The sequence below is a fragment of the Ascaphus truei genome, chromosome 2, assembly GCF_040206685.1.
Source record: "Ascaphus truei isolate aAscTru1 chromosome 2, aAscTru1.hap1, whole genome shotgun sequence".
Taxonomy (NCBI): Eukaryota; Metazoa; Chordata; class Amphibia; order Anura; family Ascaphidae; genus Ascaphus; species Ascaphus truei.
Window position 1 is genome coordinate 188,294,220 of NC_134484.1, and position 18,485 is coordinate 188,312,704.

Genomic DNA, 18,485 nt, shown 5'->3' on the forward strand with positions numbered 1-18,485 from the left:
TACTGAGATGTCTCTCCATCCTGGAAGGGTATCTAAATATGATCAACCAGCCAGTAAATAATAGTGAGTGAAGTATTGCTGTATGTACAGTATAGATACAATACTATGGTGTGTGTGAAGGATAACAGCTAATAGATGAATATCTATAGCAAGTTTCCTAGATCTTACCATTTTCAGCAGCTATAGCAATATCTATATCTCAAATACGTTGCAAAAAGTGGTAAGTATGGCATATACAATCACTATTGAGGTTTATCAACAGACCAAACACTGTATATCCATATAGCCAGTGTAATCATTAACTTAGACACTTTGTTGCTCTATATTGATACTATCTCGTCGTGATACTAACACAGTTATGAGTAGCGTTATTTATAAGTACTTCTCTAATTTGTATACCACATAAGATACAATGTTTGTAATATGTGGTTTAGAGGCAGAGAACAATGCTGCAACTGAGTATCTATGCGATGCCGTCAAGAAAATAACGTCGCCAAGCAAAGCAGCTATTCTCAACTCTGCAGTACTATGAACGTGCCCCAGCAGTAACTTAAGCTAGTGATAGGTCAGTAAATGTCTCTGCTTTTATGTCTGCCTGCCATAGCGTGATGAACCATGTCTACCTTTTACAACGTATATGCTGTATTTAAAACGGGTGTAAAGGTCTCTAGGTATAGTGGAGACACGTAATAGGCAAATACTATAAGGTAAAAAAGGCTAAAAAGCCACCGCCATACAACTAGTAATTCCACGGCCCTCCAGCTCCTTCCCCTAATGAAGCGTGACAAGCTCACAAGAAACGTGCGTTGGGATACAGTGACGTCATGATGCTGACATCCATGCAGTGAGAAGACATACGAGCTGGAGGTCTGTGGAATTACGGGTTGTATTGCGGTGGCTTAAAAATGACAAGGAGTTTGAATCAAGGAAACCTTGTTCAATTCCCTATGTCAGCTGTTTGTGACATTGGGCAAGTCACTGTATCTCCCTGTGCCTCAGGCATCAAAAACATAGATTTAAGCTCATCTGGGCAGGCACTGTGTCTGTAAAATTAGTACGTGCTGTGTACTGTGCACTATATTGTAATTGTGAAGCAGTTTGGGTGTCATTGGGAGAAAAGCGCTATATGAAATAAAGTTATTATTAAATTTACAATGGCCATAAAACACAAGAGCAAACAAACAACCGTTGACATATACGTCATAGATGACCATGCCTCCAGTGGATGTCTCCTCATTTTACGCACAGCACAAAGTTTGGGACTTATAGCGGTCACATATTAGATAAAACACAACAGCCAAACATAATCCAGGACAAATTTCCAAGTCTATTCCAATGATTGGGAAAGTTGTGGGATACACAAATAACTCTACACATTGATGACACGGTCATCCCAGTAGCTCAGCGTCACACGAGATGACCATTTCACCTACAACTACAGGTAGCAAAAGAAAATCTCAGCCTATATTGTTAAGACATCATAGAAGCATAACAGGACCAACTCCATGGGTATCACCAATTGTACCAGTGCCCAAGAGACAGCAAGTAGGTCAAATTTGCATCTGTGTCAACATGCATTTGCCGAACATGGCTACTTAAAGAGAAAGACACCCCTCACCAACCATACATGACATAATACATCTGCTGAATGGAGCCACTATTTTTTCAAGCTAGATCTCAACAAAGGATACCACCAGCTGGAACTACAACCAGAGTCCAGATTCATAACCACTTTCACCACCCACCTAGGTCTATTCAGAAACAAGACAAATGGTTTTCAATCTGCGCTCATGCTTCCTCAATTAATCTTGGGAATAGATCTTCTTCTCCCTCTTGCAGCTCCTGTTCAGTGGGGGTACACCCTCCTCCACTAGTGTCCACCCCAGAGTGACTATATCAGTGGACCAAGCATGAAGAAAAAAAGAACACTGAAGCACACTGTGACAGGGTGAATGAACGTCACCAGCCATATACCTGGCAAACATATGTCTAAGTTGGCAGTGCAGCAGTGACGAGGTTAACTTTCAGTGGTGAAGGGCTGCTTAATTAGTCTGACCCCAGCTGCATAATCAAGGTGTTTAAAACCCCAGGCTACACACACATGTAAGCAAGCTGGTCAGAGACAGGACTGAAAATCCTGAAGAGATAACTGCTATAAGGTCTGTGTTGCAAAGTACATATGTAATGAACTGTCTATGTCCTGCATGCAAAAGAGAAGCTGCCTTGTTTTCTAAGCTGAAGAGAAGCTATTTTGTTTTGTCTGCTAAAGAGAAGCTATTTTGTTTTGTCTACTAAAAAGAAGCTATTTTGTTTTGTCTGCTGAAGAAGAAGCTATTTTTTTTTGTCTGCTGATGAGAAGCTATTTTGTTTTTGTGTGCTGTATGTTTTAAGGCTCATCAATAAGCCTTATCAAGAGAACCCGCGTGTGTGGTTGCATGTACCCTGCAACACACACCAAGGTAAAAGGTATTTATTAAACAATACAGAAACAATGTAAATAGTGACTTACATGAATAAAATCCACAGTCCAGTAAGTAACTGACAGTAGGGCTCCGGATAGCCAACGTAGGTGGTGCAGGTGAGTGTATAGGATGTACGGCTTGCGGGTGTAGGTCCCGCGCACGGAGATCAACTAGTAACAGCAATGTCCTCCTCCACTTCCGGGTTCCCGCATCACCGCTATACCCGTATGGTGTACACTGGAGGTAAACAAACACCACGTTCCTGCAGCTCTGCAACACACCACAATCCCCATGGGGGAGGAGAAAGGCAAAATGGATGGCCAAGTGTGCAGCACGCACATGAATTGGCAAATAACCAGGAGCCCAATGTCCACAGCCAATCTTCCGCTTGTTTTTTTTCTTACGCGTTTCACACACACTGGTGCATCGTCAGGCATAAAGATGGACACCTACAGGGGGCTTTATAATGCCCTTCAAGCAGCAGTATACAATTATCTAATTAAAGAGTGCATCTGGTAATGCAATTGGTAGCTAGTATAGCCAACATGGGCTTACTGATGACAAAAATATACTAATCTGCAATAGAATATGGGCATTGGTAAAGCACAAGCACTGAAACAACATAAGTGCTGATTGAAGAGACTAAGCTTTGGCATCTGCTCAGCCACAGAAATATTCAAAGAGGTTATTCGGAAGGTGATTTGCCACATCCCACACTGTTTCAATTACAGTAACGATATAATCGTTTTTGGGAAAATAAGAGACGAACAGGTATTTGAAGCACTAAAAAATGCAAACTTAACTTTAAATCCACAAAAGTGTGAATTCCACAAAACACAACTACAATTCTATGGACACATCTTCTTGGCTGGGGGCATACACCCTGACCCAACCAAATTCACAGGAATCTCCTCCCCTCCACCACCTAAGGACATCAATACACTGTGATCGTTCCTTGGCATTGCGAGCTACAGTATTATGCCAAATACTGTACATAGAGGACTATGCCACTGTAAGCACCTTGCTGTGAGAACTCACCAGACAAGGTAAGACATACATCTGGTCTCAGGCATTCCAAAAGGCACTTAACAACATAAAACTTAGTATAACAAGAGCTGAGGTCATGGCCTACTTTCATCCAGCACTGTGCACGGAGCTAGTATTAGATGACAGTCTTGTAGGATTGGGTGCAATTTTAGCACAACATCGACCTGGAAGGGACACATCATGAAAAATCATATCATACAGTATGCCAGTCACAGTCTCACGGACACAGAGAGGGCATACTTACAACTGGAAAAGGAGAGCCTGGCAGTAGTATGGGCATGTAAACACATCATCTGTTATTGTATGGCTTTGTTATTGTATGGGAAGCTATTCAGAATGATCAGAGATCACCAGGCACTACTGTACTCACCATATATAAAAATCCAAGAGCAAAAATGCCGCCAAGAATAGAGCGATTGGTGTTAACGCTGCAAGACTATGACTTCAAGTTTATTCACAGACCAGCAAAGGAACATAATACGGCAGACTCCATATCACAACACCAACTAACCAGTTCAAGTTCACCTCAATCCATAGCTGATGAATACATCAATTTCCTCATAAACACCAGACCCCATAACTAGTACCTCTAGCTCAGATACTTTAACAGCTGCATCTATATGATAAAATGATACAAAAGGTGATCCAACTAAGACAGAGGTGGAGACACAACAAAGAGATGGATAAACACACAAAAACTGGCATCCAAGCAAATACACCGAGTTATCCATCTCCATCGACGGAATTGTCATCAGAGGAACCACAATAGTCATCTCGCAGGCACTACAATGGACAATCACTGACACCGCAGAAGAAAGTCACAGAGGCATGACGGCCACCATGAAAAACATCAGACAAAAAAGTCTAGTTCCCGTCGCTGAAAAAAATGATCGAGGACACACTCTGGTGATGCCACATGTGTCAGAGCACAAACACTATCCCACGACCTGAACCACTACTCATGTCACTGCTACCAGAGAATATCTGGCAAGAAGTAGTGGTTGACTCCTTTGGTCCACTTACCTCCAGCAAATACATTATGGTGGTGATGGATGAATACTCAAGATACCCATAAATAGATATCATATACTCGACAGCGGCGACGGCAGTCACACGAGCCCTGAACAAAATATTTACGGCATACCGAATACCACATACAGTGAAATCAGGTGACGGCCCCCCATTCAATGGGACAGAGTTTGCCAAATTTGCTGGCTATATGGGGTATAGACACAGAAAAATAACTCTGTTGTGGCCAAAGGGCAATGGAATGGTGGAGAGATTCATGGACACCCTCAGAAAGACAGTTTAAACAGCTCAACTAGGGAACCAGTCACTACCACAAGCACTGTGTAACTTCCTCAGAGACTACAGAAACACACCACACCGCAGCGCCTTACAAATGCCCATGACAACTCATTATTTGGCAGAGTGATCAGAACAAGACTCCCACAACTTCAAAGAGAAACAGCACCAGATCCTCAGAGAACTGAACAAAGAGACACTACATATAAAGAAAGGGTGAATAAATATGTGAACGTCAGAAGGAGAGTGACTCATTCGGACCTCTGGGAGGGTGATAACTTATTGATCAAACAACCACAGACACACAAGATAACAGCCCTATTTGACCACAAACCATATCAAGTCATTTACAAAAAGGGAACCATCATCACAACACAAGGGGAAGGAAAGACAACGACGAGAAATTCCTCACACTTTAAAAGAAACAACACATCAGCACAAATAGCACCTCAGCATAAATATCAGGAAGAAATACAATGATCTGTTAATGAAGAGGAGGACGATCCCTCCATGAGGAAAAGTCCTTTCACACTAGATAGTGACCCACCGCTGCGACATTCTCAGCGGACCACAAGGAAAACACTAGATCATTCGGACTGAACAAAAAAGGACCTCTCTAAGGTCCCGGGGAGATGAAGTGACCTACAAGGCAAAGGGTATCCCCTGCGCAACCTGACACGACAGGCAAGGGGCATCACTCATGACCCCTCCTCCAGCAAGGAGGGAGGGAGAAGGAGGGGACTATAGGAAGGAAAAAGGACAGAGAAAGGAAAGAATAGTATGTGCTGGAGCAGAGATCGTCTGTCTATACACTGAACGAAATAAAATAGAGATAGTTAATACAACTGTGTACCTCATTATTGTACACACACGACAGAACAACAGGACAGCAAAGAATGTATTTAATACCTCTGCTTTTTCCTTATCTCCATTAATTTGGCTGCCCATCTCACACCGAAAGGGTCCCAAATTCTCTTTTCTAATCTTTGTGTTGTTAAGGTACTTAAGGAACTTTTTAGGGTTGATCTTACTTTCTATTGCAATCCTTTTATAATTTTCAATTTTTGCTAATTGATTGCCCTTTTGCAACTTTTGTTACATTCCTTATACAGTATTTCTATGATGCCTCCTTTAAGAATGTAAATGCCTGTCTTTTCCTTTCCATTTCTTCCCCCACCTGTTTATTTAGCCACAATGGTTTAGACATGTCTCTTTTATATTTCTTACCCAAGTGTATACACTAATATAACAAAGGTTATCTAACAAAGGTTTTAAAGACTGCCCATTTATCTTCCACATTTTTTCCTGCAAAAATGTCAGGTTCAATTTATTCCTTGTAGATTATTCCTTATTTTATTGAAATCCGCCTTTCTAAAATTTTAAGTCTTTGTCGATCCCATATAATATTGTTATGCAATGCTTTACTAGCCACAAAGGTAGCCAAGAAATGTAAGTTGTGTATTTTAATATTGTTAATAATTTTTTTTATTAATACAGCTGACCATTGAATGCCAATATGGCTATCCAGTCCTCATTGAGAGGGCCTATGTAACCACAGTAACAATCAATGATTTTAGAGTTAACATTTATTTTTAAAGTATTTTTAATGTGGTGCTGTATTTGTATATATTAGCAACATTTGGCTAATAGGGCTATTCAGTCTTAGGGGCCTATGCACTAAGCTCCGTGATTATCCGTCCGGCTGAAAAAAATGAACCCGTCCGATAAAAAGTGAAGCCGGAGGCGCAATTCACAAAGCCCTTCAGCCCATTTTCTATCGGACGGGCTCAAAACAGCCATACCGTGCGTGTTTTTTTTCCCCCTGGCTAGCGCACTGAAACTTCATGTACGATAGCTGATAGAAAAAAAAGCCGCATGTAACATTTGCATGGAGATTTGGCATCTCCATGCAAGGCTGTTACAAGCGATCATACACTTAATAAAATCATTTTAATAATAGTGTACATGAGCAGGGGGTCTCCGGAGCTGAACCGCATTGGTTTCAGGTCCGGGAACCCCCTACTTCAGGAGATACTGGCCCTGTTATGGGGTGCCGGTATCCCCTGCACTTTCAAGCTTCCGCGTCACGTGACCGGGACATTTACATTCTGCAGGGGATACCGGCACCCCATAACGAGGCCTGTATCTATGTGCACCTTCTTCCCAAATGACTCCACAATCAGGAAAGAAGCTATCTCTTTCTTTGGCATCCTTTATTAACACCATACATGGACAGCCGCCCATCATAGTGGCCGGTCTTCTAGCCGCTCATCGCAGGTTGCCAACCCAAAGGAAGTCCCTGACCGTACACTCCCAGGCAAGGTCACTGAAAGCAGGTCTAGCTCTTCCCTTACTCCCTGATGGAGTAAGAGGAATAGTCTTCCACACCACTACCTTGAGGGAGGGCCACAAACACTGCCAGAGCCCTGACAGGTTGCTGGACAGACTCACCTCACTCAGGTGGTGAGGCACACTAACTAAATACAGGATGTGCTGCATATTAAATAGATTCAGTAGGCACCACCCCTATGTCACTGTTAGTGGACAGAGAGCCTGATGTCACTTCCTTCACTAGATATTACACAACACAGGAGGGTGAGGGCAAACCCCATGATTACTCCTGGCAAACCTGCCCTTAACAGGGATTATTGCACAGGAGGAGAAAGACATGTAACCTCAAAACTACACAGGGCTACACATATATATAGACATAACATAAAGGGGCAATAAAAGAGCATAAAAAACAATGCATTTCCATAAAAAAAATCATATACAATACACCCATTCAGTGTCCCTGAATGTATGTATATCCATAGGGACATAGATCAATTCAGGGGCATTAAATGCAATTGTGTGACATTTGATATACATTTGTCTAGCTGCTGGTTTGTTGGGAGAGGAGAAATCATTTATTTTTAAAAGTGCTGCTGGTTTAGATTTTCAGATTAAGATTTCATGTTTTTATTTATGCATGTTTTATGTGTTTCATAATGGGTAAATAATCTATTATCCATATCTGGATAATAGTTATTTTGCACATTACTGTACTGTATGTGTGTGTGTGTGTGTGTGTGTGTGTGTATGTGTGTGTGTGTGTGTGGGGGGGGGGGGGTATTTATGTATTTAAATGGATAGGACAGGTTTATTTTTCTTACATACAGGGTTGGTTCCTCAGGTCTGCGGGGACCTCTGGAGACCACCTGAGGTCTCCTCGGATGCTCATGGGTACCAGGCTGCATGTCCATGGGGGACACCTGCAGGAAAGAACCGGTGGCCCCATCTGTGGGGGCACCACGGACCCGTAGGGACCAACTGTGGGCCACCAGACCCACGTGGGAACCACCCGAGGCCCCTCAGGCACATGTGGGTCTTACCCGGGGCCCCCCAGACACCCGCGGGCTTACCCATGGAGACCCCATTGTGGCCCACGGTGACCACCTGGTGGACCACGGCGCCTGGCGGTGACCACCCGTAGGCCTCCAGATCCTGTTTGAAACCTTGTGCTGGGCTACTGTGAGGTCTATGGACACCCGTCAGGGCCACCGGGGACTCCCGTGGGCCTGGGGTATTAACCCTGTATGTAAAATGATAAATAAGGTATTTATGGGGGGCACAGGGGGTGGGTTATGTAGTGTTTATTAAATATAGTGCTATTTATTGTGTTTAACGGGGGTGGGGGAAGTGAGTAATGTCCCCAAGCCAGGCTGGGTAGGCCTCCTTGTGGTTAGTGGGTGGTTAGGCCTTACGGGGTGGGTAGTGGGGGAGGGTGTATAGGCCTCTCGAGTGGTGGGTGAGGGAGGGTTAACCTCTTAATGACTATGGCGGTTAATGACTGCTAAGGTGATTAAGGGGTTAGGGGACATTACATTGGCTATTTTGATTGTTTTGTGTGTTTTGCAGCAACGGAGGGATATGGGCAGGATGAAGATGAGGATGAAGACGGCCTTCATCGTGGGTGCATAGAAAAGGTAAGTGTAATATGTATTTACTGTATTTATTGTAATTTATATGTTTTTGAAATGGGCAAATGCATTATTATTCATATGTAGATAATAGTAATTTTGCCCATTACTGTATTGTATGTGTTAGGGGGCGGGGGGAGGGGGGTGTATTTAGTTAGAAATATTGTTTATTTTTTTGGAGGCAAAACATTGGTACCACAGGCCCGTGGGGACCCCAGGACACCCGCAGGGACCCCCAGACTCCCGCGGGGACCCCCGATTGGTGAGCCGGGGACCCCCGGGCCCCTGCGGGGTCAGGCGGGGACACCTGTGGGACCCCCGGCCTCCCTGGGGGACCCCCGTGGGGTCAGCCGGGGACACCCGCCGGCCTATTGTATGGATGGTGTGTCTGCAAAAATGTAAACAAAGAAAATTTTCTAAGTCCTGATTCTTTTCCGCCTGCTTTGGCCTGGCGTGTTTTGTTCGGCGGGTTTTTAAAGAACGGTCTCTTAGCGTAGCTTAGAGAATCCCGCAGAAGGGCAGAAATCTGTTTATTTAGCTGAGCATTCGGGTTTGGTGGGACTTAGAAAAATTTCAGGACCCCTGTGGAACAATTCCGAGTTCGTGCCGGGCCTATCGGTCGGTAATATATCAATTTGGAAAAAGAAAGGTTATAATCGGATTAAAGATCTGGAAGGCCATGACAGAAAAGTTAAGACGTTTGATCACGTCAGATTAGAAAAAGAGATCCCCCACTCTGAATTCTTTAGATACCTCAAGATCAGGGCGTTCTACAATAAATTTGCCCTGTACCACAATTGACATCCTTCGAAAAGCTCTGTCTGGCAGAGACCGACACAAAGAGACTTACCTCGCAGCTATACAGCGAAGTGATCAGTTCTATCGAACAAGCCCATGAGATACCCTCATTTAGATCGCGATGGGAAACAGACATCGGAGAATGTCTGGAACGACGAGGACTGGAGTGCTATTTTTCTAGCCACAGCAAAGTGCTCCATATGTACCCCCCTCAAGGAGAACGCATATAAGGTCCTGATGCGATGGTACCTTACCCCACTAAAATTATTAAGGTTCGTGCCGGGATTCTCCCCGCTGTGCCCACGCCAGTGTGGAGGATCAGCAGACCTGCTACATATGCTGTGGACTTGCCCGCGGATCTCCTCATTCTGGGAGACAATTAGACTTTGGATACAGAGACTGATTGATCTCACTATTCCCCCAGATCCGTGGCTGTTTCTCTTGAACAGACCACTAGCGGGTCTCTCTAAAGCTCACAGTAAACTTATTGCTCACTTTGCACTCGCAACGCGGTGTGAGATCGCAGCACTATGGAAAAGCTCAGACATACCAACCATCCCAAAAATTCGGAATCGTATTTGGTTTATCTGCCAGATGGAAAAGTTAACGAGTCTGGTTAACGACACTGGCGACAATTATCTAAAAGTCTGGACGCCTTGGTTGGCACAGACAGACATCCCGGGGATAGAAAGGGTATAAATCTGGCTATGATAGTTTCCAGGTCCGTTCTCCTTGGGAGAGGTGTGCTACACCCATGCTCGGCATCGGATGACCATATTTCAGCCAGGTCACATACCTAGAGAGGCAGCGTAAAAACCCTGAGACACACTCACGATCACTAACACCCATCCCTACCCCCCTACTTCCATCCCCCTCTCCCCCCCCCCGTCTTCCTCTTGGATCAATGTTTGTCTACCGGTTTGTCCGTCCGTATGGTTGATCGTTTGTCGGTCTTCACGTTTGTTTGTCTACCCATGTAGTTGTCTACCTGTCTATGTATACGTCGTCTCTGTGAGTCGTGTGTCAGCCGGTTAGTCAGCCGGGCGGTTAATGATTCGGTGACTGAGCTTGTGCACCTGATCCCCCCTGATTAGAAGGGGGGTCTGATACCGTAATATGGACTCCGGAATGCGAGCCGTGTCTTGATACCCCTTTAGGCCCACCAGTCTGACCACAGGTTGAAGTTCTATTCCACTGATATTAGTAGCGTTATACTTCCGGATACAATGAGAACCACCATGACATAATGTATTTTGTAATGTATTGTACTGTATAATATTATAAACTAATAAAATTTAAGTTACAAAAAAAACAAAACAATTTCAGGAAAAAAGTTAGTTTAAGAACGGAAAGTGCCTGTTAGCGCTGCTCTGTGAATCGCGCTGAGCGGAATATCACGTTCGCAAAGCACTTTCCGCTCTTAAGGCCACTTTACAGAGCTTAGTCTTGAAAGGTGTTGTGGCGGAGATTTTTTTTGGGGGGGAGGGGGAGGTTGGAATAAGCGGGTAGGTGATGGGGTAATTGCCCCAGGGAGAGTTGTTAGGTCTCACAGGGGAGTGGTAGGAGGGGTTAACCCCTTGGTTACCTTAGCAATTAGTAAAGTATTACATGGCAATGCTTTACTAGCTAACACAGAGGCCAACTGGGTTAGGCAGTGTTTTAGTGTTAAAGTAGTAACCCCTTTGTTTGGTGCCTGTGGTATACCTTGGTAAGCACAGGCATGAAATGGGTTAATGTTATTTCGATCATAAGCTTCTGTCATAATTAGTTATTACAAAAGCCTATGATAGAAATTGTATTACTGTGATCGCAAAGCTGTAATGAACGCATTATGAATGGCCGTGTTAATTCCTGCTTCACAACTTTGGACCAAATATTGCACAGGTAAATTATTACCACAATGTTGATGAATCCAATCTTAAAATTGTAGTAATAACATCCGTAATCTTATTTTACCGGGTGCAATATTAACTCCACTTTAACGGAGTTTGATGTATCAATGTAACAGCAAATACAAATGTATTATTTTCATACATAGTTTGTTTATAGAAGAATTAGACTTACTTATACAATAATATACTTTAAGATTTACAGGAACATAAAACGATATTTATCAGAGTATCATATTATGTGTTCATGTAGTGCTAATCAAAATATACTTTACATGGAATAAACAGTAAATTAGTGGATTGAATCTCCAGCAATTAGGGATTTCTGAAATATTTGAACACATCTGTAAATGTGGTGAAAATTAGACAATTATTTATAAAAGACAGTGCTGAAGATTTGCTTTGATTACTTTTTTTTCTCCTTAAAAATGATGTGACACAATATTTGTTAAAAATAAAAAAAACTCTTACAGTGACAAAATCTGATCTGCAACAAAACAGTGAATTCAGCATCAATGTACAGTACATACCTTTATAAAGAATTATAAGTTATTTGATAAAGAATCTAAATGTCTCAAACATTATCATGAAGTGTAAACTATAAAAGCAATAATAAGATCAATTATGCTTACATTGTGAGGTGTCAATGGCTCTAATTTCTATGACGAGTCTAGGACATTTACATAACCATGAAAGCTTGTCATATAATATCTATTGTTAGTCCAAATAAAAAAGGTGTCACCTAATACTGAAGTACTCATAACCATGAACAAAGAATAGGAGCCAACTCACCATTGAGTAATGAGGTGTGGTACAGCTTATTGTTGGAAAGCCAATATTTTTATGTTTGAATTGCAAAAATTGCAAAATAAAATAAAAATTCCCATGCATGTTGCTTAGCTCATCTTATTTTTGTAATTGCAGTGGGGGCTGTCACGGGAGACCGGGTTAATTACACCTTTTTATCGGTATCATTCATTGAGCAAAACAAGGTAGAGAAATACATTGTAATTTATACAGCATAAATTTGCTTACACACAATGAGGCACAAAATACAGATGAAAAGACACACTTGCTTTGGGACTGGGGTTGAAAACAAGACTTGCCTAGGTGCAGGGAACTCTATGGTAGGGTTTTACCCTGACCGGGACTTAGCCCAAAATCTCCTGGAAAACAAATCGGCATAAAATTCCATACACCACCGCTACGTTCTCTTCTGAGAACTTGGTCCTCCTGACCATAAGTCAGACCAAATCTCCTGCAACTCAAATCGGCATAAAATCCCAGCCGTGTCCGCTATGATCGTTTCTGAGAACTTGGTCCTCCTGACCATGAGTCAGCCCAAATCTCTTCGAACTCAAATCGGCATAAAATCCCAGCCGCGAACGCTACGTTCATTTCTGAGAACTTGGTCCCAAAATGCTGGATTTAGTCTCTGGAAGGCAGGCTTTTCAGGCTTGAAATCGAAGCCGGTTGCTTTGCTGTTACAAACAAATCATCTTTGAAAAGCCCGCCCGCGCTCTTTCGGCTCTGACTCAAGGGGAACACACAATCTGATTGGCTCATGGCTTCTTATAGTATTCTCTGCTTCATTCATAAAATAGAAGTGGACAGCCAATCAGCGCGTGGGAACTTTCTTAAGCAGCCAACCAGAGCCAAGCTGGGTAGAAAAGCCGTGTCAGTGGGAAATTTGAAATAGCTAAGGGACATGCACAAGCCTGCCACATCTCCCCCCAGCTATCCCAATGCCACTTGCTAGGCAGGCGCCCCTAGGTCTGGCAGAACAAGTGGCATTCCGGAGGACTGCAATTGATTTCCAGACCTAGTACTCGCCTTTCCCCACTGACCAAATGCTGTTCATACCTCTGGGCATCCTCTGGCTGCTTTGAATTCCGATGTCCAGCAGACATACCGGCGCCTATGGGTTTGCACAGGCTGCCTGTTTGGACATCGGTTCCAAATGCTTAAACATATTAAAACTATATTTTAATACACTCCGAGTCTCTGGGTACAGGGAACAGAAAAGGAAAACATTTTGTTGTTTTATTTCTGTCTGCCTTATTCCCCACACTCTTTCCCTTGGACTCAGTTTGGACTCTCAGAGTTCCTTATAAACGGTTGGACACCCACAAACCCTGTACTGGTTGTGGGTCACTTTGGCACTAGCTTGGGTACCCCCCTTAACCTAGGGATTCCTTCAGTTACAGGAATACCTATTTATCCCTGTGAATATTCTCCTTTCTGGGCTGTGCTGAAGGAGGGTACCCTAGTTGTGAGTCGCGCTTACGTTTTAAAGGGGGAGAGTTGCTGGGACAATGTGCCTACATCTATCAGAGAATCAGGCATGATTCCCGGGTACATTTATTGGGGACCCGGTAACTCTGGACCCCGACCTCCTAGGTACATTCTGTCAACGGTTCCTCCACAAACCCTCCCTTGAAACTCATATATTAGCAATCCCTGCTTGATGACATGCCCGGAAAAGGAAAAATACAAAAAATAGTTTTATTATACAAAATACAATGTGATCATACAATGTTACTGCGTCCAAGAGCTAACTCTCTGGGACCCTGATACACGGAGCAGGGGTAACCAAACGTGCTTGACCTTTATAATAGAGCCTGGTTACCCCCTCCCATCACAGGTGCTGAGATGTTTTCTAGCTAGCATTTGTACATACTGTAGTATGTGAGTCACCCAACTGAAGATTAAGATGATAACTAGTTGAAAACTGCCTGTAAACTGAGAAAACAAAACTGTGAAACCAGACTTTCCTATCATGTACATTATACAGGGAATTTCCTGAATATGTTTATTACACTATTTTAGTGAATATGTTGCTGTGGGAAAACAACGATTTTAGAATGATAGAAACAGAAGTCTTCTATTTAATCACATAACAGATAAATGGAAAGCTGCTAAGAACATATGGTTCACCAAAGCATAAACAACATACTCTACATTCTTAACTGAAAGATAACTTAAAGCACCACTATTACTTACTTGACGACAGTGAGCTCAGTGGAGTGAAAAGTGTTGTTTTTGAGCTTCTCGGATGTGGGAACGTGAGCCCCGGATTTATCTAGGTTCTTAGATAAAAGACTCAGGCCATTGACTGTACCAATCCTTCCTGTTACTGGCATGACTATCAAGGGAAGAAGCCCAGAATGCCCCCTGTTGGCTGTAGAGCAGAGATAGGACTTTTCAACCTGCCATTCCATTGCTTACAACTTTTTAACGTAAACTAAAGGTTCTGTAGGTTGAAAAGAGTAGAGACTACAGAGACTACTTATTCCAACATACATCTCATCCAATTAAGAGGCATTGCTGTAATACAGTACAATGTTGAATGCCCCTCCACAAGCTAAGTGGCTAATCATTTGCTTGATTTTCAGCCTTCATTAAGTTGAAGAATAAAACTCATAACAGAAATAGGTTATATTTCTATTTTGTAACATGATTAAAGAGTTAGACTAACAAACAGATGTGTCCAAACGTACTGTTCTTGGTGCCGCATTCATGCGTGGCCGCCAGACTGCAGTGCAGCCGCGTGCGCTCATTGCCCCGAAAACAGTAAACTGCTCGTGAGGATTAACTCTGTGGCAGCTTAATCAAAACAGTGTAAAACATCCTGTGATTCCAATGTCGCTTAAAACCACATATTTGGATACATAGTTGTGAATGAAGTAACAATTACATATTTCTGGTTAGAACACAAGTCCATCGCTATACAACCCTCTTTCATCGCTGGATGGAAAATCAAGCCATCTCCGTCACGGACGCCACCATTGTGATGTCACAGCAGCCCGACTTACGTATCGCATGGCTTACGCATGCTTCTTCAGGGGCGTTTTAAGTGACATTGGAATCTCAGGATGTGTTACACTGTTGCGATTAAGCTGAATAGCAAGGGTACATACCTGATGTAGAAGGAAGTAACAAATATTCATTTTAATCTATATTTGTGTGGTTACAGTACATCCGCAGCAAAATAGTGCAAATATGCCTTTCGAAAGCTGGATATTCAGTGAGTTCATAGTAGAATCCAGAGAAATTTGTACTTACAAATTTGCCAAAGTACACATGTACATAAAGGTATCTTTTATCCCGAAACAGCAGCTTTCACCGAGATGTATTTGTATGTGTATATACTGGAACCTTATCGGAATAGAACAGAAATACAGGACAAGGCGCAGACTGTTCAAATGTTATCTTCCGATAAGGTTCCAGTATATACACATATATGCCGTTTGGCATTTTAAACAATATTTACCCCTCAGGCTGAGATGTCTATGATTACTTATGCATTGACCTTATATATATAGAGATACTGAGGTCCCAGGACTCATATAGTCCTATTTTTCTACCCATACATGTGAGTGCAATCAATAGGGTCTATAAGCGATCACATGATCACTATCTTTGTGGTATTTGTTGTGAATGAAGGGGGGATAAGTAATTAATAATAATATTTTACTGTAAATGTGTTTTTTTTGTATCAATCCGGTCTGTCCTGCCCCTTGAAAATCTACAGTATATGCCAGAATATGGGTTTCTCGCCACGAAGGGGAATACTATAGGACCATATTCGGGTATTTACGTTTTTAAGGGGGTTGGACAGAACATTTAACTGATTTTAATATGAACGAATATGGTCCGTCTAGTGTTCCCCCTCGTGACGTACAAACCCACATTCGGGCATCTACGTCATCAAGCGGTTGGACAGACCGGAACTGACTGATGACTGCCTCTGGGAGCTGCTCGGGGAGACTCAAGAGAGACTGCTTCTCTGCTCTCTCTGCGCAGCTCTTCCAAACTGTCAGGCCTGGGCGAATTAATGCAGTTGCGGTCCCGCTTTAATCCTCCCAGGCCGCGACCAGTCCACAAAGTTTACTGTTTTCGGGCGCCTCAGACAGGCTGCGGATTTAATCACGTTTGTCCATGGCAGCAAGAACAGTAGGACTGGACACATCTGTATAGAATTATACAGAGATGCTGGTTTGGTAACTTATTCAAGTGTGATCAAATGTAATGAAGAATCCTATTATTTCACCAACTTCCTTTAGCGATCATTATGATGTTATTAGTTATTAGTTCCCATACTGTCTGCTATGAATCAGTTTTTTTTTTAGAAATGTTTAAATTTCTCTATATACCTCTGACTTTTTATCACTAACTGCCTCAGCTATTGTAGACTTGACCGTACAAATCAAAACCAAGTGTCGCAAATGCACATTAAGCAAGCAAGAGTATTGTTATGCACAAGAACATTTTTTTTTGTGGGGAACATGTTTAAAAATATATTCAAGGCATTATCATGCTTATAACAAATTATATGTGCAAATAACACTTACTAGTTATCATTGCCCCAGTTACAGAAGCCAGAAATCCAATGCTGACCAAGACCACAGATATCAGTCTTCCCTGCTTGTGCCTCTGTAGCATGACAAACATCAGAACTCCTGCTGCTCCATGGACAAAGAGAGAGGAGAAGAGGGCCCATAGGAAAACCCAGTACCACATCTCTGGAAGGTAAGCAGTTATGGGGGGAAAAAAAAACATTTAATTGAAGAGCATATTTTCTCTTTCAATGGGTTAAGTGGCAGAGGGAAATGACAGGCAGTAGGGGAAATGGAGGGGGGAGGAAGAGGGTGTGGGGGGAGTAGATGAGAGGACAGTGTAAATGATGGTAAACAGCTCCAGTGGGGACATTTTAGGCAGAAAATGTAGTGTAGATGCAATAATTAGCTGTCAGTATGTTTACAGCGTTAGAACAAGAATTCAGAACACAATATGTATAATTCCACAAAAGTGACTCATCTTCACGATTGATGAATTCCCACCTATACTACAAAAACTGAAACAGTATCAGGAATAGGCAGTAGGTTTGTGATCCCTTAGAAAGGTTTTAGACAGGATACCAGCCTATGGAGCACATTAGTAAACACCGAATGATAAAGCTAAATACTTTACTCTTTGGAGCATGGATGATTTAAAAAGCTGATATGTACAGTATAAGGAAAGGGGTTTTTCATTGCTTCTTGCAGCTACAAAACTGCAGTTGTTTCATGCTAAAAAGCAGAGCCCTATGTACCAATAGCGAATGCGGATCCTGAGTGCTGATGAGCCATAACCTATTAAAGCTGTTGCCATTGACAGTTGGGATAAGTGAGTAGAGCTAAAATGACAGTTGGTTTAACTGACAGAGCAGTGTCAACCATTTTAGGTTAACACCAGGAGAAGTAAGTTTGTTTTCCAGCTAGGCCTCCCACTTTATGTTATAGTATTTATGATTTCGGGACACTAGTTTAAAAAAAATAGGATAAGAATTACCATATTTTATACATAATTATAACTTTATTTCATATAGTGCTTTTCTCTCAATGGAACTCAAAGCGCTTCACAATTACAGTATAGAGCGCAGTAGGCAGCACATAGGAATTTTTACAGACACTGCCCCTGCCCAGATGAGCTTACAATCTATGATTTTGGTGTTTGAGACAAAGGGAGATAAAGTGACTTGGCCAAGGTCACAAGAAGCCAACAATGGGATTTGAATCCCCTGATTCAAACTCTGTATCATTATCTACAGTCAGTATCTTTACTCACTGAGCCGCTCCTTCTCCATATATATACCATCATAGCCCCTATCATGAGTGGAGAGGGAATTTCAGCCACGGGTTCTAGGCAGGATGATGGGAAACAACATGGGCCCAGTGGAGTTAATAATATGGGATTAGAAGCCATTTTAGCTACAAAAAGAAAAACGTATCCGAGGATGCAGGAGATTGGGTAAGGGAAGTGTTAGAGGGGAGGGTAGGTGAAGCAGTTAGGTCGGAGCCAGTACCAACCATGGCATCAGCTGAAGAAGAACCATCAGCAGGTGCAAAGCGGCCTTGGAGATCGCGTCCACCAGCGCAACGGAGTTACAGCCCTGAAGCAGAACCAGCACTGCAGAGACGTACCTCGGCCTCTATTGCAGACCGGCATTGAGGTAAGTCACCACCAACTGTATCCAGGAT

General features: G+C 42.7%; 1 protein-coding gene across 2 annotated transcripts in view; it reads right to left on the bottom strand.

The window, feature by feature from the left end:
- Positions 1-18,485, bottom strand: part of TMEM170B (transmembrane protein 170B) — a 51,198-nt gene that overhangs the window by 13,000 nt on the left and 19,713 nt on the right. Inside the window, exons 2-3 of one of the 2 annotated variants that reach the window (XM_075585706.1) lie at positions 16,818-16,988; positions 14,467-14,644 (exon numbers count right to left, since the gene is read on the bottom strand). In XM_075585706.1, coding sequence (XP_075441821.1) covers positions 14,467-14,644; positions 16,818-16,988 — 349 coding nt within the window. The remainder of the gene's footprint in view (positions 1-14,466; positions 14,645-16,817; positions 16,989-18,485) is intronic. The other variant, XM_075585707.1, reaches the window with a different exon arrangement.